Here is a 26,867-nt window from a genome sequence, read left to right on the forward strand (position 1 = left end):
CAGCTGCAAAATTCAGTTCAACAGCATGTTTTCATAACCTGGAAGCGGCTCCTTCCTTTGTTGCACAGCGTTGCTGCTTCTTGCCAGGGGTTGCACTGTCTCCACCAGTGCTTCTTTACTTCTGGAGAAATCTGTCAAAACAGTGTTTCACAGAAATGCGGTAAATAGTTCACCATTCTCAGTGAGCTCAAAGGGGAGCTAAACTGGTTGCAGAAGCTGTAAAACCAACTCCAATAAATCTGTGCACGGTGCATCTAAACTGTGTTTTATCAGTAACACCCATCTACTACAGTCATCAGGCAGAGTCCAACTCGAATTCAAGCTTCCCTGGAATGCAGTCCCCAGGGAGTGACAAGAGCTGTAAGCCATCTATAAGAGTCTGTCTGCAATATAACCGTACAGGTCCCGGGAATAACATCTGTTTCTTCCAAACAGATGAGACAGTGCTGCTTTCCTCAGTCTGTACACAAATACCATTTAAACTGCAGTGACTGCTGCTGCTGCTAAGAAAGTAAAACAAAGAAGAGCCTCATGCAGACAAAAGCAGCAGGTAACCATCACCTGACAGGACTCGAGTTACATAAACGCCAGATCTGCTCACCTTGCCAGAACAAGCGCTGTAAGAAGCACACGCTGACATGACCTCAAGGTCTGCTTCACAAGAATGTGCCAGCAGAAAACTACCTTTTTCCCCACACCTGAGTGGGTCCTTTAGTCAAACTGATCGAGAATGTGAACTGAGCCCACATTCCGCTACATGCAGCTTTGTTACTAACCTACAGAGCAGTTTCTCAGGCTCTTTGCTCTAGAGGGGCACAGCAGAACTGTACGATCTGCTTGACGTTGCTTGGCATGAGCTTACCACTCCCCAGAGTTAGTAGACTGCCAGCCAAAATAAAGACTGTGCTGCACAGAAACCAACTGTTCCCTATGCTTTCACCCAATGACGTCGTACTGAGGTCAGCCAAAGTTAAACATTTTTTTGTAAATAGCCTTTGAAAACATAATTATGGCAAAGATATTAAGCTTTGTTTATTTCCTTTATATATTGAGGGAAACAGGGGCTCCAATCCAGTAACCTGATGCCAGGCAAATACTGAGAGAGGAAATCCCATTTGCAGGCAGGTGACCACAAAATGGCTTAGGTTGGAAGAAGCCTCAAAGATCATCTAGCTCCAACCCTCTGTCATGGGCAGGGCTGCTAATCATCAGATCAGGCTGCTCATCCAGGGCCCCATCCAACTTGGCCTTGAGTACCTCTGGAAATGGAGCCTTCTGTGTTCAAGGCCCACAGGTAGGATAGCATTGCCCCAGCCCAGCAGCTGGCATGTGTGAGTCAGGCTCATGGTGACAAGCTTCTGCCCTCCTGTAGGAGAGGACATTCGTGAGAATGCCCCTACCTCTAGAAGGCAGCTGTGACTGGCAGCCCCAAGCACCACAGTGGTGGTTGGTGCTCCTGGAGGAAAGTCAGACCTGTGGGGCTTCTGAAGCCACAAAACATTTTCATACCTTTCACTTGGTATCAGAACCTCTCAGCATTTTAAAGAAACATCTGTAAACCACTTAAATCAATGCAGTGTTTATTTTGACCATAATGACATGATGCAGCAGGTGCCAGTGTGCTTTAAGACTAAGCAATGTAGTCATCAGGCCTGTGACATAGACCCTGCCTCCAGCATTGCTAGTTTGACCCAACACAGAAGATAGTTAAACTGTCATTGAGGTTTATATTGTGAGAACTTGTTATTAAATGAGTAAAAGAAAGGATTCTCTTAAGTGCACAAGAAACTGAATATATATTCCTGCGGAGGTTTATGAAAATCCACGAGGCTCATACCCATGTCTTTCAGCCACGTGCACTGATGCAACTTATAATGCTGGCAGAACGTGCTTACAGACCAGAGGCCAAGGAGATGTCTGAAAGCCATTCAGACTCTGAATAATTCAAAACTTCTAAATAGTTTTGTCTCATACCTTTCTAATTTCAATATTTATCATTAATAAAACATAAATAAAATAATTTCCACTTGCACTTCTCAAACTCTACAGAGCTCAGAGCATCTCATCTGGTAAAGAATCACTGGACAGCACTGCTTTATCCAGACCAAGGAATACAGAGGCTTCTCCCACAGTGCACAGATACCCTGCCTAATCCCTTCTCATTATACTCTGCTGGTGACAGTCAGAAGTTTCAGATTAGATCTCATGACACCCCTGGACTTAGTCAGAACCATAAATACTGTAAATTTAAACCTCAGCTTCCCCTCACCATGGTTGGAGTGCTGTCCAAATACTCTATGCCAACGGTGATATATTAGCATATTTTTGTCCCTTTCATCTCTCACATTTTGTCTAATGACTATCTGAATTTGGCTTTTCATCTATGGTTATAATCCAATTCTTTTCTATGTAATCCTTTTTTCGGTGCTCTTTAGAGAAGGTCTGTTAAATATCAACCACTTGTTGTACTTTATCCTGGTGTTAAGGTGTGTCGGCCCTACAGCTGGAGATTTCCTTTCCCCTTTTTAAGCGACTCCAGCAAATGAGTTAGGGCCAGGCGGAAGATGGAGGGAATGTGAGTAGAAGGACAAGCATTTCCTAAAGCAGATATGGAGGGATTCTGTAGGCCAGGATCTTCTCCTCGAGGACTTCCCACCTTCTTACCTCCGCCGTTTCATTGGGGCTAACTCAGATATGGGTGTGACTGTCTAACATGGAGAAGGGAGCAGGCTAGGAAACAGCAAGACATGCAAGACAACGAAATTGTTTCCTATTGATTACTAGTTAGGCTTAAAAGCAAAGTTATTGACCCTGGTTTCAATCGTATACTCCTGCTTGTTTCATTATTCATGGAGCGCAGTACTTTCTAAGTCAGCGCAGTAGGTTTTACTGTTTGTCTGCTCTACTCTAGTTAATAATTGTTGGCACATAAATGCTTGTAAATGAAGTTGTCCTCCATCTTCTGACTGATTTCCCGTTTTTCTGACAGCCACTGCTTGCACATGTAGGATAAAGCACTGTTTAAATGCTCTCTGCCTATCTCATTTCCAGCGTTGTTCTGATAGGGATTTTAACGCGGCTGGCTGCCTCACAAAGCACACATCTTTGGGAGACGTGAGTTCACGTTACTGCCGGCACGACGTTGCACTCAGGAACCGCACAAGGCAAAGCCGGCTGACCGGAGTCTGTTTCAGCACCCAAGCTCTTGCCTGTGGCTGGCTGTGTTTCAGAAAGCACTGCAGGGAAGTTTCCAGGCTCAAGCCAAAACCACTGTGGATACAACTGCTTACCTGACCAGCTCTTGTGCTCAGCTCAAGGCAGAAGTTAGTGTGCTGCAACCTGTTTTGTTGTAGTTATCCAGGAGTTAAAGCAGCACCGCTGCAAATCTTAACAAAGATTCTCTTCTTAAGGATCAGTTTTATAACAAGTGAAATGCATTTTTCAGACAAACTAAACTAACAGGTTGCAGGCTGTGCTAAATCTCAGTGAAGCTATGATCAGTAAGGCCTTAAATACCTCATATTTAACTTCAATACTGCAAATGCCATGTGTTGTTTTAAAAAGGGTCTTGAGGACACAGCCCTGGAATCTCAAGTACAAGTTCAGGTGTTGTTTCCCATTAGCTCCTACACGCTCACACACTGCGGTAATACAAAGAGGGAAAGTCCTGCGGGAGCCATGCTGTGCAGTTGAACTCACCTTGCATGCAAGGACCACGCTGCCTCTCTGCCAGCCTTCCTCAGTGCTTCCTGCCAAACCGAGCTCATTTCTAATCACTGAAGGAAAGAAAACAACGTTAGAAAGATGCCTGCCGTTTCCTATCATACCATACAACAAGGGAAAAACATTAATAGTACATACACAGTTTTATTTTGATAAAAATGTTCCATTATTGAAAACTTCAATCAGAAGTAATCACAAAAAGATAAGCATAAGCCATCCACCACTAAGAGTTTTGTTAACCTCCCTTCATACAATGAAGAGAGACATAAAAGGAAGTTTTTGTGGCTTGCAGCAGCTCAAGCTGTCACAGGCAAATAAGTCCCATCTCCTGTGTATGTGGTTTCCCTTTGGTTGGACTTCTGAAATATCTCCCTGAAGAGCAGTGCTACACTGCAAGGAATCACCCTCTCCAATGCTGTTTTATCAGTCAGCTGATTAAAAACAAGTCCTACTTTCGGAAACAGCTCGGCGTAGCTGCACCCAGTTGAGCACAGTGAGAGATTTCTGCTACCAGAGAACTGGGCTCTTCACTTCCCAATGTCCCCATGTGACACCCTGTAACAGGGAGGCTCTTAGGTCTTTCTCCAGCACCCATGAGGAAGGAAGCTCTGTGTGCTACTTACCAAGGACCTGGCTGCTCTGAACAAATCATCCCCCTCGTCCCTAGCACAGCACAGATTGCTTCACGACTGGGACTCTGCAAAAAGAATCCAGACATAAAACACTGCACTTACAAAGTCAAAGTTCTGTAGTACCACAGAGTTAAAGGAATCCCTCAGTGCTGGCCCTGCAGAACTCTGCTCGCCTGTTCACCCACAGCGTTTGACTTTCTCAAAGGCAGAAGGATGACGCAGCACTTCAGACATCAGACTGAATGGCAGGCTGCAAGAATTTATGCCCGGTTCCCAACCCCAGGGCCACTGCGGGTGGGTGGCTCCCATCCCCAAGGACAGGTCGGGCAGGGTGCGGGATGGGGCTGTGCCAGGCACCCAGTGCCTGCCTGCTGCTGAGCTTAGAGCCCTCTTCTCTCTCCCCCTCTCCGGGTTTCTGCAAGGAGCCAGGCCTCTATCACCAGGCATAGAGGGACAATGGTCAGATCATCACAGTGCTTTTAGCAGGGCAACTGTAGTACCCCACTGTAACAAAGCCCAGCAGGTATCTCTTGCTTCCTTGGACAGTTCAGACGTAGCAGTCGCACAGTTTTCTGTGCTGATGGGAAAAAAAGGGAAGTTTAATGTTTATTATAAATGTTGCAGAATAGGGATAGAAATGCTGGGAAGTGTTCAACACAAGTTCTCCCTGTGACCAACAAAAAAAAAATAGCAATGGGACTTTTAGAACTACCCAAAAGCACACACTGCAGAGACATCCAACAACTGCTTATGCATACCAGCTGGATGCACAACTACACTTAGCAGAAGTTCTCAACCTTCCAAAAAACGGCATGCGATTGTTTTACTCCTTCTAAAGAGAACTGAAACATTAAATACAAAGGGAACCAAATCACCCTCTATTTCCAGCTGAGTGCCTTTTCCCAAACTCAGGTAGAAGCACAGCAGAGCATGCTGCTCAGACCACGGGGTGAGCTGAGCAATGCTCGCCCAGAAGGCAAACCTGCAGCACCTGGGCAGCCAGACTTCCGTGCTGCATCTCATGGCAGCAAAGTTCAGGTCCTCCATGAGATCCAGCAACGAGACAGGGCACACCCAGCCTGCTTTCCCTCTGCCCAGCAAGGCAAGACCTCGTGCTCTGGGACACGAGATGTGATGCTCGCATATATTCTGCCCTCCTCCCTCGCGGTGCTTGCTGCTGGAGGAGATAAGTGCTGCAGGTTAGGAAGGGCTGGATGCTGGAGACAAGCCGCTGCTGAGCAGGATTAGCATGGCAGTGAAAGTTTTCTCCTTATCTCCCTTACGGTACTCGCTGGAATTTCAAAGCCTTCCCCCCTACTGTGGCTGGAACTGATTAACTGCAGCAGGCGTCTAAGCCGGTCTGCAGCTGAATGGGGCGACAGTGCAGGCTGGGGGAGCGCTTTCCTTCCTATCTCCCTTTTGAGAGCCAGGCGTGACCATCAGCTTATCCTAAACGGCTTTTCAGTAAGAGGATGGCTGATGGAGCAAGCAGAGGCAAAGGAAGGAACCTTTTGGTCAAAATAGCAGTAATTCAGAAAACAATAGTCAGGCAGCAAGTGCAGCTCTCGGCAGCCACAAGGTTAGGTTTCATCCAGGAAAAGCGTCGTTGGAGGTATGGAGTGCTGTGTGCATGGTAGCTCTGTCCTGAAAGGCTCACTTTCCATAGCACAGCAGCGGGTTGGGTTCAGCTGGGAGACAGCCTGAAGGTGAGGTGAGGAAGACGTTGGAAGCTTCTTACAGTCTCGCTTAATGTCGCTGCTTGCCCAAGCAGCTACAGAAGAAACGGCAGGAAGAACCTAAAGCTACTGAGCTTCCCAGGAGTCCCGCTTGCAGGAAGCCTGGCCAAAGCTGCGGGAACCCAACTGCCGGAGTCACAGAGGGGCGCCTCCTTCAGGGGAGAGAGTAGCCGATGGCTGCGGAGATCTGGAACTCCTCAAGAACCCAGACCCGAGTGCAAATGATGCTCAAACGGGCGAATGGAGACACGACGTAGTAAATGGATGTTACGTTTTCAGCACGGGTGTAGAGCAGTTTCCTCGAGCAGCGTGCAAAGGAAAGCATGTTCGAGTCCCCTCTCAGCAAAGCTCAGAGCACCGCGAGCGTCGGCAAAACCCCATACGCGTCAGCTGCCGCCCCAGAGCCGGTGGAGACGCCAGGAGGACACGCGTGGGGCGCTCGCCGAAAGCGGGAAAGGGCAAGGCCCGGGGGGCCCGAGGAGGGGGCCGCCGTCAGGTACCTGCGGCAACACCAGGCTGCCGTGGGGTGAGCTCAACAGAAGGGCCGCTTTCCGATCACACGCACCGCGGCACGAGGCGACGCAGCCCCGCGCCCGCAGCCCCAGCAGCGAGGAGCCGAGCAGGCGGCCGGCAGGGCGGGGCGCGGCCGCATACCCCGCCGCCGTGGCATTCCCCGTAGCCCTCCCGCACCTGGCGGCAAGGCAGAGCAGGGCAGGGCAGGGCCGGCTCGAAGAAGAGCCGCCGGCGAGGCGGGGGATCGCAGCGAGGTGGGCAGAGCGGCCGCAGGCTCGGAACGCCGCTTCGTTAACGGAGCGATACCAATCTCTATAGTTTCCGCTTTTTATTACTATATTTAGAAACCCCATTCCGACTCCCACCTCCCGAACCGCGAGGAAGCACGAGCTGCCGCTCAGCTCCCCGCGATTCCCGGCGCGGCTTACCGGGCACAGCCGCACCCCGCCGGGCGCTGGATCGGGTCAGCCCTCCCCGGCCGCTGGGGGCGAACCTCGCGGCTCTGGCAGCCCTCGCCCCGCCGCCGCCCGTCCCGGCTCCCTCCGCAGGAGCTCGGCGCTCCCCCCCGGCCCCGCTCTCAGCGCCCCGCGGCGCTCCGGGACCCGCCCGCAGCTCGGCGCCGGTCCGCCCCGCGCACACCCCACGGGCGCAGGGAGCGCCCCGCGGCCACCTGCCGGCGGGCGGCGGGCAGGGAGGCGGCGGCGCGGCCCCGCCCCTCGGTGGGTGCGGGCACCTCCCCGCCTCCGGCTCTGCCCGGCCCGGGATGAGCGCGGGGCAACGCGGCATCCGTGCGCGGCCGGGCCCGGTAGGGATGCGCGGGCTGGGGAGAGCCGGGTGTGACCGCACGCAGCCCCCAGCTCGGCCCGTCTCGGGCCGCGGGCTCTACCGCTTCACGCCCTCTCTGTTTCTCCCTGTGTTTTTAACCCGAGTACGTAAGCTGCGTTAAACGGGGCTGTATTAAGACAGCGCTGAAGGACCTGGGGAGCCGGCAGCCCCCTCCAACCGGCCCGCAGCCACACGGTGTCCCGTCCCCCCCCCCCCCCAACTCCATCTGTGCCCGCAGCCATGCACCGACCCGACGGGTTGGAAACAGGTGAGTGGTCTGAACGCGGAGATTCTGAAGAGCTCACACAGGCAGCGACCGCAACCCCCAGTGGCCAAAGCTCCCACCCGGCACGGCCTGCCTGCCTGCCCTGAGCTGCGGGGTACGATAACCAGAACGCAGAACGGGTGTTAGAACAGTTACACGTCTCCATGCAGCACAGGTTTTAGTCAATTGAAGGCGACAGCTCATAGAAACTTTGGTTTCAACATGTGCTAGCTGCTCATCTGCAAATTGAAATAAGATCTGGGAAATCTGTCTAGATCAAGCTTAGGAATGTTTCAAATAAAAGTTAATTCACAACTTGAGTATTGGTTGCTTGAGAAAACCCATAGTACTTTCAATAAATTATGTCATACCACATCTCATTTAAATACTATTGAAAATCCCACATTTAGAAGACAAGCCGGTGTTGTAGGGAGGAACAGGGATGAAAAAGTTAACAAAAACCATTAAGTTAGAGCATATTGATGCTTTTGTCCTCTTTTCTGCTACGTAAGGCCTGAGACTGCTTCCCTCTCCCCTCTTCCCTCCCTTTCAGTCAGAAACCAAGGCCTGCCTGAAACAAACCTTGCCTCCATCATTTTTATATGATGGAGGCATAGTATGATTTATATTTTTATATATGTCTTAGTAACAACCACTGATAAGATGACTGCTAAGAACTGAAAAGCACAGCTATCTGACTTAGGTTCTACCTTTGGTAGTGCTTTTGTCACAGCTAACAGATGCTGAGGTGAAAGCTGGCCTAAGGGAAAAGACTTCAGGACTGAAGGATGGCACCAAGCAGCCTTTTACACACAGGACATAAAAACTACAAGAGGAAGGCAGAGATTCACTGCCGTTAGCATTTCTAGTCACACCAGAAATAGGAGCTTGGCAGGTTGGGATGCTTTTGTAATGTAAAACCTCATTCAATAAGCACTGTGTGCTCCAGACACAACCACACACCACTAAAGGAAATAATGTTTTCAAGAGAAAAAAATTACTGACAATTCAAGACTATTTTCATGTCTTGTGTCACATACCAAGTAGTTTCATTGTATTGGACTCTCTCTGAGACTATAACATCATAAAAACCTAATGGTTCCCTGATGCTCCTGTAGCTGTTTGCCATGGGGAACACAGTGCTGGCTGCTTGGGGCTCTCTGGATTGCAAAGGGAGCTTAGGGGCACATGCCCTTAAGGAAAGGCAGAGCAAAGGCTTTTGAACAACTCAGAAGAAGCCAAAATAGTTTTCAAAATAATTCTGTGAATTAATTCTCATTCAAAATGGCAACATGTTTGAAAGGGGGGAACTTCTTCCAATGGAAAGTTGTCAAGCACTTCAATTAACAGAGAGTCGTTGGTGACAGTCCCTGACCAGAGAAGTCAACTGTCTCAAACACCAGCCTCCATCTTGGTGCCATGGCAATGCAGAGGCATCTTCTCCCTTATTTTTAAGAACATTTTCTAAATGCTGACTCTGTCAGCAGTGTATGTAGATGCCAAGTGCTCAAACATCACATTCACCATGAAGGAAAACCAAAAGCACAGGGATAAATACACCCTAGGAGCCGAGGGAAAAAGGCAGCAATACCTTTTGCCTTTGTGTCTGTATGAAGCAGGAGGTGACGTTTGCAGCAGCTCTGAGCCTGACCATTGGTTATCATGAGAGGTGGTGGGATGCTTGGTGTCAGCCTTCCACTGTCCTGCAGCTCGGTGTGTTTGGAGGCAGCCTGTGCAGTCCAGTACAGTCAGGCACACACCATCTTCACCCTGCAGCCTCTGCTAGAAAACAAAGCAGGGAAACAGAAAATATCAAATATTAGTATTTTTTTTTGCTAATAAGGCAGTGTACCAGCCAGAGACATAGTCCTGATTTATATGCAAGACTTTTTTTTCTCATTTGCTCCACTTCTGAGCCCAGTAACACAATGCAGGCCTGCAGCATGGCAAGGAGATTAACTGAGCATGAGGCATTAGAATATTGCAAAGAGGATCAAAAGAGATTTGTGGCTGAAAAGCCACACACCAGACTTACAGTCAGCTGAGAAGCTGGGCAGACAGAAAGTGGGTAAATCACTTAAATTTAGAGATCTTCTAAAATAAATCCAAACGTTGGGGTATGCGCTGCAGTGTGTCACATCAGCCCTCCCTGTGACATGAAGCTGCACACAACACCAGCTTCCTTCAAAATGGAAAGTAGCTTTGTGACAATCAAATATTACCCAGCAAAAAAGCAAAGTCACAGTAAACATGGCCACGGATGTGCCAAAACCTGAGAGCCCTGAGACAGCAACAGACAAAGCAGCAGCCTTGCATCATTTGCCACACAATAGTAAGTACTACAGAGAAATGGAAGTACCCGATCTTCTCACAGCATTCCCTTCTCCAAAGCAAAAACCACTACCAGGATTCCCAGGACAAAAGAGTTTGAAATAGAATTCAAAATAGGAAATTACATCTCGACTGAGATAAAAGCATACTTCACTACTGCAGCCAAAGCCGTGGATCAGCAATGACATGCCAAGTCCCTGCTCCTCCCAATCCTCTAGCAGCTCTGGACACTGACATACTTAAAACAGAGAAGTAATGTGTTTCAGAGGATTATCATACCAACATCTGTACTCAACCTTCAAATTTTCACACTGAGATAAACCCTCACTACAAACAACAAACAAAGAACAAGTATAAGTACAGAAAACAAAGAGCAAATACAGAATGAGAACAGATTTTGTACTGTCTGGTACCTAGCTGGGATGGAGGAGACTGCGGTCACATGCAGGGTGCTGCGTTTTGGATTCGTAGCTACAGCAGTGTCAGTAACTCACCAGCAGGCAGGAGGCTGGGAGAGGACAGCCCAAGGGCCCCAGCTGTACTGTGCCATCCAACCCAAACAGCACACCAATGGAACAGGCGGGCAAACGCCCTCCTTCAGAGCACAGGGCGAATGGATTTGCAAATAGGAAATGCCTTAAAAAAAATGATGCCTTAAAAAGAAGCTGGGGAAGACATTTGCTCATTAGGGCACAGACAGAGGACTGAAGGAGGAGAGTGCTATGGAAGCATCCCTCAGGGAGGTGTATGGGTGGCTGGATCAGAGCTACTGCTGCAGAGGATGGTTTCATTCTCTTAGATTGCCTTGTTGGCTGACATCAAGCCCTGTATACATTCTCTCCTACACCAAGAGTACCTTTTGCAGTGCAAATGTCAAATAGATTCCTTTATAAAGCCACAGAATGTCTTTTACTGACACCAAAGTGGAAAGATAAATTTAAAATTCATTTTCAGAAGAGTCGAGTTTACTAAGAACTGGCATCATGATTACTTTACATAATAAATGTTGTTATCTGCAGATATTATCCAATATCGAAACAATTGAGCTCATCTTATCTGAGGCTACTGTCCCATATTTTGTATCCTTTGCACTATATCAAGAGGTTTTCAGTTGCATGATCTTAAAATCAGAATTCTTGCACCAAGTGAAATTTTTGAGAGTAGACATTAAGCAGCAAGAGAAAAGATAATGTTAGGGGCATAAAATGAAATATACAACTGCACACAGATTAAACAAGATATTTTTCTGGGGGCACATATAGAAATACTACCTATCACCACATGGCAAAGAAGAAAATAAGAAAATCGATTTCATGTGTGGTATATATAAGTCCCCTAACTGTGCAGTTTGGTTTCAGGAGGAAAAAATAACCTTTAGCACGGTACAAGTGATTGCTCTTTGGGGAAAAAGTATCTTGAGGAATCACGAGCATGAAAGAGCAATTCAGTTGAAATAAAGGGTAGTTATGGACAGCTTGTGTTACGGTTACTCTCTACTGAGGGGTTCAACAGAGCATGAGTACTTGGCTCAGGAGCCCATTTTTTGGATATGACCCAGAGTTCTGCTTTTAAATCTCAGTTTGCCCAATTTCCAGTTAATTTTGTGATATCCAGTTCTACAGCAGACATGAACATTTTGTGGAGTGAACACTGGGTCAGGATAAAGCTGGGGTTAAGACCTGAGCTGCTGTGTTCGGTGACAGGGGCTCCTTTACTGAGCCAGGGCTTGAGCATGTCTGTCAGGAAGTGTCAGACATCCTGTATCACTGTGGGATGGAGTCCCAAGCCTGAACAAGGAAACACATACACATACATATAGTTCTGTACACAGATAATATGCAAAATACAAATAACAACTAATGCCTTTTAAACCTAAGTGTTGTCTTTCACATAGTTTCAGCACATTCATAAACGGTGAAGTTTTCTGATTTGTAAATGTACTTAACATAGGAATGATAATACAATCTCCAAGACACAAACAGATCGTAAAAAATCCAGCAAGGCCATTCAAACCCCGGTGGTCTGCCAACAACCCCACAGTTTAATGTTGGAAATTAACTCCTATTAACTGGAATAATTCTTAGTTCTTCTTTTAGCTCTCCCTCCATCTCCTCCCCCACAAGTCAGAAGTCAGCTCTTTGATGTCTGAATCTGATGCTGTTCGTCCCACATAGTTCCAAGTTCAAGACCCCACTGGTGGGCTGCACAGCATCTTACTTGCTGGAAAAAGTTGGTCAAAGTCCTGACTGCCATCAGAGGCTAAGTCTCTGGGTGCAATTTCCACTGCTAACTTGTGTCACTTAGCACCAAAACAAGCCTACATTTAGTGAATGAAAGGAGTCATTCCAGGAGCTCAGCAAAGAGCCCAAACACACACAGTGCGACAAATTCTTTTCAGCAAGCGTCAACAGTACAGACAGACAGACACATTATTTCAAGGCTCAGTTCTCCTGAATCAGAGAGAATGAAATGGAATGAATTGCTTCAGCCAAACAAGAGTATTTAGTATTTATATCTATCTCATCTATGAGCAACATCACATAATATCAGCAATTAAATACCAGCTTAATTTCTCCAACCGCTGCCACATGTCTCTGCTTATGTAGCTACTTAGTGGCTTGCAAAGGTCTCATCCCTGCAGCATCTTAGCACACCACTGATTCTGTTCTCAAAACTGTCCTCCAAGTGGAAAATTATATTTTCTTTTTAATGGTTGAGAGAGGAGGGACAACAAAGCGGAACAGGGGGGGAAATCTGCAAAACACATAGGCTGCAGCCTGTGCATACACAGAGTGCTGAACTGGACAAGCAGGGGTACCACTGCTTTTATCTATAAAATAACAGAGTATTTAACAATTACTCCTTTTATGTGGATTTGTTCATGTCTCACACAGTCTGGAGAACAGAACCAGAAAATCATGCTTTCATTTTTTCCTAACTGGTACTAGCAGTAATACAATGAAGCAGTGAGTTTACGTCTGTACAAGTGAATAACAAAATTCTCACTGACATATTAGTCAAGACCCACGCTTTAAGACTCCTAAGCCAAATAACCTTTCCTCATTGTCCAATCTGAACACCTCTGAGCTTTGTTAGTCAGCATTTTCTATGCTGAAACATTGATCCTAGACAGCTGCAACACGCTTACATTTGCGAACAACTTGTTACTCATTTTTCTATTGGCATGATTTTAATTAAGGGTTTTGTAATTTTCTTTCTAAACTATTTGGACAGAATTCGTTTAAAGTATGCTGGATAGAAAGCTGCTGTAAATAAAAATACTATTTAATGAAGATGGATTGATAAATTTACTTCCAAGATTCTGTGCACACTCATTATTCAAGCAACTTGTTCCAAATACATCAACAGTGGCAAAAACTTAATGACCTGTACTAGTGAATGTAATGTATTATTGCATGGATACCACATCATGCTGTCACAATATCTGATTTTCAGGTGATTACAGTTAAGTGGAGAATATTCCTCAACTTTTTATTAAAGGGAGGAAAGAATGAGAAACATTTCTGTTTGGAAAGATGCTTGTTTGGAAATGATCGCCAAATGTGAGCCCTCCCAGGAGAGGGGAGGGAAAATCTCTGCTGTCTCTTTGCAAAAGCAGCCTGTGAGCCACGTTCATTATCCTGGCCGAAATTTGTAAGATGGAAGATTTACTTCAGTGCTACCAGAAGTTTCAAGTTTCATATGTGTTCTTCGACTAATTTAAGGTTCGGTTCTGCTTTGAACATTATGCACCAGTACCTGGCACTGTGCTGGAGCATTTCCATTTAGGAAATTCTCATTGAAAGAGGGTTCTGCTTGATGCAAAAAGGGCACTAGGGTTTGAAGACAAGAGCTGATGTCTGTTCAGATTTGACCCGCAGCCTTTGAAAGTCTATAAAGCCCTTCAAATCAATGGATTTCATTATTTCAGTACTTCTGGATCAGGCTACCTTTGGAATATGTTGCCTTTTGTGATATCCTAAGGCTCTATATGTCTGCTTGTTGAAACAGAGTTGCACAAAAGATTTGGTTTCTTCAGTCAGCACTATAACTGCTTTTGAGTTTTCATCATGCTTCATATTTAGTATGATTACACAGTCTTTGAAAGAAAGGTGCTTTACATTCTCTGCATTTGACTCTGTCTGTATTGCAGGCATGAATTAAGACTTTAGTCAAAAGATGTTTGCATCCCTTTGGATATTGCTACAGCTTCTTTCTTCTCCCTAGCAGAAAACTAGTAATCAGATTTTAATGCTTTTTTCCCCTTGCCTATGGATTTCATGGTGGTAGACATGTTTACAAGGGCTTGTCAGTGAACTTCCTAATGCAAGTCAGTACAACAGCATCCATTACCTCCACTCCCAAAACATAGACCCCAAAGACTCAGAGCTACAATATTCTCTAGAAGGCTCTTTGAAAATTCTCAACCACTTTTTAGAGTCATCCCTGAGTGCTCGTCAAATGAACAAAGCCTGTTTGAGCTTCTTTTTTTTCCCCCTTTTTCCTTATATACACTTTCACCGCTCTTGTGCATATAGGAAATGGAAAATAAACTGATTCTGACTTAGTCCCTGAAGTCTTTGCTACACGGCTGACAATACTAGAGGTGTTATTAAGTATAAACACCACCATGTAGTAGTAAAAACATCAGCTTTTTCTGATTTTACCTTGTAAGGAAATGTAGATTTAAGACCTAATGCAGAAAACCAATGTCTATGTGATACAACATCACATCTGAGAAATCTGGGTTTCTCATACACTGTTAAATTACATTTAAGGAATCTCACCAATCTCACCAGTAGAAGTGCTTACTATTGCAATTATCACCACAGTAAACTCACAGTATTTAAAGCAGTGCAGTATTTAAAACTATTGCGTACATATATTTTGAACTTAATATTCTACTTTTGAGGTAAACGTAATCTGCTTAGATGTGAGACACTTTCATCTCATGAAAAAAGCCAGAACCAGCCCCGAAACAAAACAGCTTGGTGTTCCCTTTAAGGTCTGAAGTTCTCACAATGTTTAACAGTGGCTAAACTGGAAATGATTCCTCAGTGATAGCTTCCTTCTGCCTGCCAGCCAGGCAGACTTGTAGAGCAAATAATTCAGCTGAGACTGTTGAATGTACAGTCAGTCAGAGGAAAGAATTGTTTGCATAGATTATAGGTTTTTATGTTTCTCATATATATTTACCTTATATATATATATATATATATATATATATTTAACACACATGTAAAGGAGAACAAGACTGCAAATAGCTCAATTAAAATTTTCTATCTCATGTGCAGGTATTTTTTTGAAATTTTCAAATACCTATGGACAGAATGAGTAAATAAAAGGCAACTGTAGTTTGTCTACACCTGTGTAATCAATACATTCCCTGAAATATCACAGACAATTACAGAGAATTGATGGCTATTCTATCTCAAAACAACAAAACCTTACATGACTGGAGTGGTTTTGGAAACTGAGGAGAATGGAAGCAAAAAGGATACAGAGCTGGATGAGCCTGCCTGAAGTTAAAGAAGTGGAGGTATTTATTATAGAAAAGAACACAATAAACTAGATCATGTTCTGATTGGGACAGAGATGTTTTCTACTTTGCATAGTAAAGGTAAAATAGATGGAATATAAAACAATAATACAATACAATATAATGGAAAGGAAGAAGTCCATAGTGATAACAAGGCGTCTTCAGGTAACACCTAATTAGACCTCAGAAGTTGGTGCCTTCAGAACAGATTCAGAACACCCAGGTTTACTATAATATGCAAAATGAAGTTTGGAAGGGCTATCTGGTCTCATGATTTCACACAGAATCCAAGCCTTAGCAGAGACTGCAGAGGAGATGTATGAAGCAGCAGACAATTCTGCAGGCTTACACAGTTTGAGGATTTTGTTCTGTGTTAGATACATAGGCGTTATCTCTGATTCACAGCCTCACCAGTCTTATTCTGCAAGCTTACCAGGCTTGTTTAAATTAGTATGGAAAAAAAAAAATCCAACAATCTAAATTCTTCAGTCTCGTCTGATTTCCTCATAGGGATGCAAAACCTGCTGTAGAGGCATATGACTATTCTGACACTCCTGAGAATTACACTGAGCTCCATCAGCTTTCTTATCAATTACCACTTGTTAAAAAGATTCCTGTTTAATTTTGGTTCTCTATTACAATACATGCTCTTCCTGAGACCATGAGTAGAATGGCAAAACAGGTTTTCAAAAACAAAACAAGCAGAAAAAAAACCACAAACCCAAACGGACATTATTATAGAGTCATTGCTACTATTGAATTTTTTGATCTGCAACTGATATTTCAACTTTACTGCTTAAGTAAGTTTGCCATGGGAAACGAATGAACTGGAGCAGATACAATAAAAATGATTGATTTTATTTGCCATGCCCAAAAACTGACCCAAACCCTTTTGTGATGAATCAAAAGCATGCACTTACCACAATAAAAGCGCTGGCAGCTCTGCGCAGCTCTTCCTGTCAGCACAAATCACACGTTAGATTGTGACTCCTCCGTAATTCAACACTGGCTGAAATCACGCAGCGTTGGTCCACTTGGGCAAGCTTCTTCCAGTTCCTTGCCTTTTCTGCTGCCTTTGTTACCCCTTGTAATTCTGCAGAAGAAAGAATGTGATAAAGGTTACCATAAAGCAATATCCTGATAGGAAATCTGACCTACCCCAAATTCAGATTTAAATATAATGCTTCAGGCTCAGCCCTGTATTGGTGGAAGAGAGATAAATATTCATTTACCGCTGCTGCAGCCTGGGAGAAGCAGAAAGCTACCACTCTCATGCTCAGTGAATATCACTTTAGAAAGAACTTCTTGTAGCAATTCTGTGTCCTAGAGCTGGTTCTCAAAGAGCAACTCTTCCCCAACAACCAGCTCCCACGAGTCAGCTCAGAAAGTTGGCTGGTTTACAGGAAATGATACCTTCTCTGGAAATACTCATAATGTAAACATTAGGAGTAGTTTAGGATTTAAATACTATATAATCTAATTGAAAGGAACATATCATGTTTGCCTGCATGAAGAAATTACGGAATGTGGTGGTGGCTGTCCCACTATCTAAAAACTAGATGGTCCTACTACATGAAAACTATGTTTTGATTAAATTCTCTCCAGAAAATCAAAACAAAATTGTGCTATGCACTGGTTGTTACTGCTACTATTAAGAATTCCTGTGAGTTTGTACGTGCAGCTCTTTGTCCTGTTTCACGAAGGGCTAACACAGCTCCAGGCTTCCATTCAAAGGCTTCTTGAAACAAAGAGCATCTTATCTGCTTGATAGAGCTTTCCAAGGTGCAATGCAAATAACATCCTTCCCATTGTCTTCTGGCTGTTTGTGTTCAGTATGACTCAAAGCACAAGCTACAAAACTGGCTATCAATTTTCCCCTTTCAGTTCCAATTTAGTAGTACTGAATGCCTGTACGATAAGTCTAAAATTAACCTTTATATAGTAATGGCCAGATAATAGTGTTAATTTCACTGATGATTGACGAACTATTTTTATGTTGCTTGTTAAATACAACATCCTGAAAGAGGACTAATAATAAGTTGTTCCGAAAATAATGCCTCCTATTTATTTCTATAGAGACTACAACAGATGCAAAGAGCACAGTAACACTCTCTGACAGTGCAAATTCTCAGCTATAAAACATTATTTTTCAACAGTCACCACCAGTAGGTGCATGCTCTCAAGCTGCCCCTCTGCTGCCATCTGCTGCACAGCAACAAAACGTAACATTGGCAGCAAGGTTCAGTCCCTACTGCCGTACCACCAACATCCACCCCTAACTTCAAGGACCAGCGTAATGAAACAGGAGGCAGTACTTTCAGAACAGCCCTTGTAAGTTTCATATAATTCCAAATCCATGTTGAAATAACTATTTCTTATCATTTTTATAGGCCTTTTTTCCTTTATGAAATGCATACCAGTTCTCATGTAGCACAGCTGAAAGAAGTAATGTTAATGTTGCTCTAGCTAACAGGAAGGGGTATAAATGAAGGAAATCTCTTTTATTACATCAAACAGTGAAGTATCCACTCCACTCCAAATATCCTGGCACAAAGCTCACTGGGCATAAAACAAGCTTTGTGCACTTACCACAAAATCAGCAGTACACAAACAACTCTATTAATCTGGGTATCCTAGAATATTATTTATATTAACTACTCCAGATCTACTCACAAAAAGCCCTTCTGTAAGTTAACACATACAGCATGCCTATTTTGGTTACCATCATGACAGCACAACTTAACACAGAGCTCTGGAGGAACACTAACTGTTGTATTTCAGGTCTGTTATATGAATTATGTTTTGTAAGCATCCTTTCAATTATGTGAATAGTTGATGAAGAATATGAGATGTTCTCATCATTTCCATGAGTCCAGGGTACATGTCCACTCAGGCAATGACAGGCAGCTATTTGGTACCAAGTGTTGAGTCCTAAGTTGGTGTATTTATCTGCAGAATGGTTAAGGTGTTTTGAAAGTCTATTACTGAAGGTAGAAAAAAAAAACCAAACCCAAATCAGTCAATTTCTTTGTGGTTAATCCTTATTTCTCATCAGCCACTTGGCTTGTGCTGCAAATTAGGGGGCTTGATGAGAAAGAAGAGCTTGCACGTGGCAAGAAAAAAACATGTAAATTTTTAAAGCAGCAGCCTTTATTGTGAGAAATTGGACATGTCTGTGAAAGGAGCCAGAGACAGTTCCCAAGAGAAAGGGGCAGGACAGCTAATGCTCTAACCAGTGCAGATTATTTTCCTTGAGTTGGTGCTCTTAAGGGAAGCTTCATAACGGAGCTCATAAATAAGAAACATCTTTATTACATCAACAGGAAACAAGCAACGAGGAAGAAAACATTTATAAAAGGAGAGACAGTAAAAGCTGAGTTTTTATACTTATAGAGTAGACAACACTTAAAATATTCTACAAATAATGTCATAAGACCTCTGGAGTTGCGTTAACTTTTGAAACATTTATGTTTACAACAGCTAAACCAAAGTAATACAGATGAAAGCCTGAGGCTTTACCAGCCAACTTCTCTGGTAGATATGCCAGCAGCCAGGACAGAACTCTGCAGAGCATTCTGAGTGTCTACTTGAATATAAAATGACTGCACTGCATTGCTATGGACAGCATTACAGCATGACTTGTTATGTTCCATTCAAAAAGAGTTCTGTGAATGCATTGCCACCACAGATGCACAATGCTGGAGCAATGTGCCGGGCCTGCAATCACAGAAAGCTCTTTTATTTTAACCACTAGAATTTGGCACATGTGTACACATTCACCCTCTGAAGTTGTAGAACGTTTGCAAGACTTCATTTCAAAGCCAGCTTTTCCATTTGAAAAAAAAAAAAAAAAAGTGAAAACTGATTTCACCACTGCTTATCATGCTGCTGTGGTTATGCTTATCATCTGTAGGCAAGGGGGTACCAGGCCTTGCAGGCTGGCCCCATTCTGCCTACACCTGAGTTCAGCAGAGACAAAGCCATGGAGTGAAGCTGTAGCAGAGGCAGAGCACAAACACAGGGAGATCTGGCAGAGAATAGCTCGAGGTGGACCCACAGTCATCTTATATGAAGCCATCTTTAGATCAGATGGGTTAATTCATTCAGTTGTGGCAATGGGCAAAGATTAAGGACAGTCACCACTGCTGCATTTGCAATTGCAAAACTGCGTTTTCCTGGATTTGTTAGAACATCTCATAAGTTTTAACTTCTCGTGTACCAGGGAAAAGGAGAAGAGATGAGACAGGCAAGGGGAAAAAGAAGAGGGAAAGGAAGAAGAGGGAAAACAGGGAAAAGAGTGGGAAAAAAAAGAAAAAACTTCAGACTCGTAGCAGTCTGGGTCTCCACGCCCCAGTGGGTGCCATTCCCGCAGAGCCCAGCAGAGGACAGGCCGCACACAGCAAACGACAGATTGCCAGCCCCAAAATCCCTACTTCACTTCAGGGAGGAGAGTTGTTACCGTTAGAGATAACAAAATGAAGGGCTTTGGTGCTTCATATGCCTTGGTTGTGCAGAAGGGAAACTCTTTCCCGTCCAGCACCGGCTCCTCATAGGAACAGCACGTTTCCCAGCACACGGTGGCCGTGCTCCCAGCAGAGTGCTAGCATCTCGCTGGGATGGCTCCGACTTCACACCTCCCAGGCTGATAATGACAATCCCACCACCACCTGCAGGTGGTGCAAGGCTGCAAGGATTTCATGGTTTTCCTCAATGCCCAGAGATAACTTCCCCTACTTGTTAGATGGCACTGAAAGCTGCCTTGGACAATGACTGAACAGGCACATGGATTTCAATCGCACGCCTGCACCTGGGGTCATGCTGGTACCATTCCCTCCATTGCTCTGTGACTTAGGCCTGGTTTTCCTCAACTGTTTCAGTAAACACTGAATATTTATGTCAGAAATTCTGCGTAGAAGTATAAAAGATTCAAGGCTAAAGAGAAGAGAGCATCTTGTTACAGGGAGGGAGCCTTTAGAAATAAACAGATGTTTAACAGGGCACTACTGTAGGATTTAAGACTGATAAACATCAAAGTGAAGGCTGCAGAATAAAAAAATGAAAACAAAACAAAACTGGAAGCATTTATTATAATTGCATCCTCCCTTAAATGTTTTTAAGAAGTCCAATGGGAATACATTTCCTTATCTGCTCGTAAAGTTCATTTATATCAGCATATCTGGTCAGTTCTAGAGCAATGATGTGAATTAATGAGAACTGGAATACGCAGAAGAGAAAAACAAAACAGGAACATTCTAGCCCTGCACAAGCATACAGCCCTAACCCACAGTCAGGAGAAGACAGTGAGAAGAGAAAGCTGTCAGACACCAGCTGAAGGAGACCCGATGTCATTTCCCTAAACTGCACTAAATTCAGCAGCAGCTCCTAGGCAAGCTGAGAGGTACATCAAAGGCAAACATTGCTGCAGCACCAGTTTCCCACCCATTTCATCTACTGCATACTTACATACCACTGCTGGTGAGGAAGTCCTGAGCAGGTAGGACTCCCTACCTCTCTAAGCTCCTGAAGCAAGGAAATCATCTGCCAGGCAGAGTGAAGTTTTGCCTTGGTACTTAAAACGCAGATGCAGACCCAAGCATGCCTTGAAAGGAGGCTCTGCAAAATCCCAGACGCATGAACGTGTTGGTTTCCCTGAGAAAACAATGGGAGAGCAGGAATTGAGGAGCTGCAGCAGATCCCATTCAGATGCCAGCGCATCATGGCATCTGTACCCAGCACCACGCTCTTACACGAATCCTGCTATTACCCAGAACTCAAAACTGGTGAAAACAAAATGAACTTGCTACTTTCCTTTTTGTAAGTCAAAGGAATTAAATATCCATACCATCAAGTAGCTGATGTAGCAGAATGTTTAGGTTATATATGACCACTTCTGCAGGAAAACATACAGACAAGGACAAACTATTCTAGGGTTCTTGTTACCAAGATTTCTTCCTATGTAAAAGATTTCATATTTTAGTTGATGGTAATAAGTACAATTAAAAGTGTGGTTATTTTTGCCTTATGGTAGCTGCAGCTTTAACTTGCATAATACAATTTTGATGTTTTTACAGTTTTTTTTTGTTATTGTGATACTTGTTTCATTAGACACTATCTCATAGGCACTGTCAAGTTCAGTAAAATGCTCTCCCTTACATTTCGGGTGTCTGAGAGAAAGCTCCTGGTGAGTTAGAACAGTTGGGCTCATACCTCATACTTAAGCACTTCAGATACCTCAACTCCACTGCATTTCACTGTATGCCTAATTTTTCCTATTTAGTAGTAACTGTTCTAACCAAAATTATTTCATAACCATTACACACAGCTATAATAGCAAATAAGTGAGAAATGAATCTAGTAAAAAATATTTTAAATGGATTTTCTCTTCTTTTTGATACTTTATTCTAGAAGCAGGAGGTTGGACTACGTGATTTCTAGAGGTCCCTTCTTACACCTGCAATTCTGTGGTTCTAAAAAGTGATACAAGGTGACTGAATGGTTATCATACCCAGACGTCCAGGAGCTTCCTTACAATATTTGTTTCAAATTAGGGGTGGAATCCAACTGGTTCTGAAGTAGAACAAAAATCATTGTGAGCAACAAGTACATGTTTACATTGTGCATTTAATAACACAATAAAATTACAAAGTGCATTTAATAATAATCGAGTTATTATTCAAGTTCTACCTTTTGCAGTAAGCCAATTATGGGAATAATTTCATTCAATTTAAATGACAGAAAAATGAGGAGTGAATTTCTTGTCTTTTATTCGGTAAAGAAATGTTTGACAATCTAGCCTACAACAGAATGAAGATGCCTGGTTTCTGGCACGGTTATAACCTACATCCTTCTCCTCCCCTGTCATGAGCTTCTTCATACTCTCGTAACTCCTTCTCAGAAATGGTCTGGTTCCCCTTCATTGCCATTCGGTCCACCCCCGTAACAGGCTCAAATCCCATCCTGTCCTAACTATCTTTTCTGGGTTGCTGGCCAGGCAAGGGATGACACAGTGTAGATGGTCCAGAGCTATCAGTGCACTGACTAATGACTAAGCACATGCTGACTGGCTAATTAAAGGCTGCCAAAAAGGATGGGTAATGGTTGGGCTCTGCTTGCCTTCTCCTCAGGGAGGGCATTAGTAATCTTCTTTTCCTCTACACAGTCACTGTTTTTCCATAAAACTCACAGTAACACAGCGTCTTCAAAACCTCTGTGTCAGTCATTTTGGGGTTTGGATATTTTTTTCTATTTTCTTTAGGTTTTCCAACGAGTATGAAAACTACTGGGGCAAAGCAGAAAGCCAAAAGGCAGCTGACAGTTAAACAAATGTGTGAGTTTTCTCCTTTGAAAGAGACACATGTTGCTTGATTTTGGGGGCCTGAGTCATGATCTTTGAATAGCCAGGGTTGGGAATACTGTTCACTATTGGCAGGCACAGCGGGTAGAATGACACAAATCCCAAAGATAATATTAAAATGCCATAAAGTTCAGTAAGATGTGCATTTCATTTTTAACTCTTTGGTTTTGCTGATGGTAACGTGCTGCTTATTTTTAAATCATTTTTGTAAAATAATTTTTTTGGGAAACTCTTCTATCTGGTTACTTTCCTTTCACTTATTATTTACTTTTGTCACCTACATCTGTAGTCAGCATTATCCTTCAATGCCACAATGAAAGTCATAAAGAAAAACCATTTCTGTGTGGCACTGTTAAAGACATTGAGTGTTTCAGTACCTCCTAATCAAATGCTATGCCTTAAGCTCTCTCCAAATTCTTGCAGTCTCATAGAAAAGAAACAACAACAAGAAAAGATGAAGACAAAGTTATTCTACTAACAACCTACAGGTATTCAGAGAATGTGCATCACCATGGTGGCTGAGAGAAAGCTCTGCCCTTGCTCAAAGCTCGCTGGCATTTTCAGGCATGACAAATAAAGGATTTACATCCTGCAGTCATGAACAAATGCATTATTGACGGAAAAAGAGTGGCTTTTTTTTTTCCTTCCACAATCGTTACACAACACTGACAGAAAATCATGCATTAGTTCACAACAAGCCACAGTCAGTGGAAGACCTTGAAGGAGGAGGAGGCCAGGTCTCGCACCAGGCAAGCAGCTGCACAGCACAAAGAAGAGACATGCTGGTAGAGGCGTTTCTCACCGGCCACTTCTCTCGTCCCTTCTCAAACATGATGAGTGGCTCCCAGCCAGTCTGCCAGAGCATTTAATGATTCTGATTTTAACGACTGCGTCAGTGTTCCTACCTGTTTATTGATGGATCATCATTCCCTTTGGAACTGAATCTACTGTGAAACTTGGCACTATTATTAAGGTTTCCACTTGGGGGTAGATTCCCTTTTATGCTCAGCTTTTTAGTCATTCTGATTAATATAAAATAGCTTTATTATGATATGCATCGTTATAATACATTAAAAAGAACACCACGACCCAAAACAAATAAAGAACCAACTAAAACCTTATGAATAGTCTGGAACTGGGTTAGCAACTTCTGAGATTCTTTATGTGAATCATCCTATCCACCATTCATAAAGATGTTTTTCCAGCACCTGTAGTGTACTGGCCTCTTAAAAGTGCAAGAATACTAAGAGTCTGTTTAAAACAGTATGCTGTGAACATGGCATTGCAAACTCAGATCTCTCCTAACTTGTAGTTCCAGTGAACCACGAGCCCCTTTATGTTTCCATACACTGAGAGCACTGACAGGAGCATCTTGCATCAAAATAAATGCTCAGAATATAAGCTATCAAAATGCTTGCTCTACACATGGATCTGACTGAAATGAGAACATCAAAGTTAGACCCTAAAGCTGCAACCTGGAACATGTGAGCACAGCACATTTATTGCTTGCATCAACTTTACACCATGGAAAGACAATCAGTTTAAATCGAATACTCAAGATTTATGAGCTGAATATTAGGCTCAGTTCTGTGCCATGCAGTGAATTTCTGTGCCCTGGAAAGGTAATGCAAAATAACACAAATGACTAGGCAGAAAAAGAGCTCTTGGATTGTTCTGTCAAGTAGCATTCTTCCTATACGAATGTATGCAAACAAATGCCCGTATTTGCCACGCTTTCAGGTGTACTCATTATGGAAAAGAAACAAAAAAAAAAAGTGAAAAACTGACAGCATGGTCCCAACTTAGGCAAACTGTGACATTTTGCATGAAATTCTGGGATTTGTGTTTGCTCTAACATATAGACCCCCAATTCCCCAAATGAAAATGAATTATTGTGGTTTTTTTTTTGCTAGCAGCATGTCTAGTCTCATCTACATTAATGTAAGATTTTACAAGCCATGACCTGTAATTATACAATGCTGTCTAGGTGTGTCTTATGCAGTAAGCATATTAAAATCATAATTATAAAAATATAACTGGGATATAGAAAACTTACATGCTTGAATAGAAAGCCAAACACACTATCACTTCAGTTGGCATAATACAGAGGGACCCTGAACTGAAGTAAAATAGGATATGAAAAATGAAGATTTACTGACAGAAGGAATTTAAACAGTTTATGTCATTTACAAATTTCAGTAACAATGGAAAAAGCAAGCTGGACTATTTCTGTGTAATATTACAGTTGAGTAGCTCATGATATTCCTTAAAAATACCTTTGTTACTGAAGGTCTCTTAGTATCTAATTTGCTGCCCAGGATTTTGCTGACAAGGCAAACTTTCTTTGCTTATTAAGTGTCTACACACTTCAGTAATTCATTTTGATATTAAAGGGTCAAATAGTTAGCCCTTACTTTTACTCATACATGTACAAAATCTTTATTCCTGCTTATCTAGTACTCATGAGAAACACCTATTACAGTTGACTGAAATTTGAACTGCTTAATACATTTAAACTGTTGCACAGCACAGATTCCTAATGTTTGCAGTGTATAATTACGTATTTTTTCCCCTCTTTTTTTCTTTTTTTTTTTTTTAAAGAAATCCCTCAGAATTTTACTTTAGATAGCACAAACTTTCAGTCAAAATAGTGACAGAATCCTAAAGCAACTCTAAAGAAAGCTCTGTCTCAATTCATAGTGCAGCTATGTGTTCAGTGTTTATTTAAGAATGATAGCGCTGTCTTCCAGCACTGCTGCCCATAGTACTTGGAAACATATCCTTTCAGTATGTGAAGACGTATCCTCTATGAAGCCACCAGATAAATCAGTTCACCCTTGGCTGTAACTAAATGCTGTCTAGTGACTTGTGATCGACAGGGCTTTAACCTCTGACAGCTAGATTCATTGTTGGGACAACAACCAATCGTCGGTTTTGACGACATGAGCCTAATCAAAGTTGGAGTATAAAAGCCCCCTTGGCATATATAAGGCACACCAGTGTGGCAAGCTGTCTCTCAGACTGCATTTGCTTTCACGGATCTGTTCAGAACTGAAAGAAAAAGGGAAAGAGGGACAGGGGAAAAAAAAAAAAAAAAAAAGGAAAAAAGCTGCAGTGACTGTAAGATCATGCAAAAGCTAGCAGTCTATGTTTATATTTACCTGTTCATGCAGATTTCAGTTGATCCGGTGGCTCTTGATGGCAGTAGTCAGCCCACAGAGAACGCTGAAAAAGACGGACTGTGCAATGCTTGTACGTGGAGACAGAACACTAAATCCTCCAGAATAGAAGCCATAAAAATTCAAATCCTCAGCAAACTGCGCCTGGAACAAGCACCTAACATTAGCAGGGACGTTATTAAACAGCTTATACCCAAAGCTCCTCCACTGCAGGAACTGATTGATCAGTATGACGTCCAGAGAGACGACAGTAGCGATGGCTCTTTGGAAGACGATGACTATCATGCCACAACCGAAACGATTATCACAATGCCTACGGAGTGTAAGTAATAACCCTGCTGCTTTCGTCTTGCTCCGCTCCTCCGAGAGTTGTCTCTGTGCTGTAGAGCCACACAACTCCTTCTCAGGCTCTCCCAACAGGCTGCTGGCTGGAGTCTGTCGGAGGGAGGGAGGAGAGTGTATTTCTAAAGAATTTGAGTCAGGTTCAAAGGACCGTGTTGCGAGCCTTTGTTTTACTGTTCATTTTTTCAGCTCCTTGTAATGTGTGCCCTGTAGCACACTTAGGATTTGCCTAAGTGTGTTTAGAAAGCAAAAGGACATCTGCAGTTGGCTCTGTTACGTGCAGCATTCAGGAAGTTCCCTATTGCAGATAGAAAGTGCAAGTGCAGCTAATAAGATAACTATATTTTCTGCATGACGTTCCACCTGCTACTGTGTTTAAAAGCCATAGCAGTGAGTAGAAATATAGCTTAGAGTAGGAGACCTACCTA

At 43.4% G+C, this 26,867-nt stretch overlaps 1 protein-coding gene and 1 long non-coding RNA gene across 4 annotated transcripts in view; one reads left to right on the plus strand and one right to left on the minus strand.

Moving 5' to 3' along the window:
* Window positions 1–26,610, minus strand: LOC122181907. 3 transcript variants are annotated; one of them, XR_006179622.1, is made up of 8 exons: window positions 26,080–26,610; window positions 22,070–22,131; window positions 21,028–21,213; window positions 16,485–16,657; window positions 9,286–9,473; window positions 4,347–4,420; window positions 3,700–3,776; window positions 1–131 (listed from the first exon to the last, which is right to left on the minus strand). It is a non-coding gene; the product is annotated as an uncharacterized LOC122181907 (long non-coding RNA). The 3 variants fall into 3 exon arrangements; XR_006179621.1 differs by having other exon boundaries at window positions 9,286–9,476; XR_006179620.1 differs by lacking the exons at window positions 9,286–9,473; window positions 16,485–16,657; window positions 21,028–21,213; window positions 22,070–22,131; window positions 26,080–26,610 and adding an exon at window positions 7,033–7,120.
* MSTN (myostatin) overlaps window positions 25,928–26,867 on the plus strand; it is a 6,566-nt gene continuing 5,626 nt past the window's right edge. The window contains exon 1 of the mRNA XM_042874763.1: window positions 25,928–26,419. Coding sequence (XP_042730697.1) covers window positions 26,047–26,419 — 373 coding nt within the window. The 5' untranslated portion in view covers window positions 25,928–26,046. The remainder of the gene's footprint in view (window positions 26,420–26,867) is intronic.

This window comes from Lagopus leucura, unplaced genomic scaffold (assembly GCF_019238085.1).
Source record: "Lagopus leucura isolate 7727_CA_CO unplaced genomic scaffold, USGS_WTPT01 Super-Scaffold_100012, whole genome shotgun sequence".
In the NCBI taxonomy this organism is placed as follows: domain Eukaryota; kingdom Metazoa; phylum Chordata; class Aves; order Galliformes; family Phasianidae; genus Lagopus; species Lagopus leucura.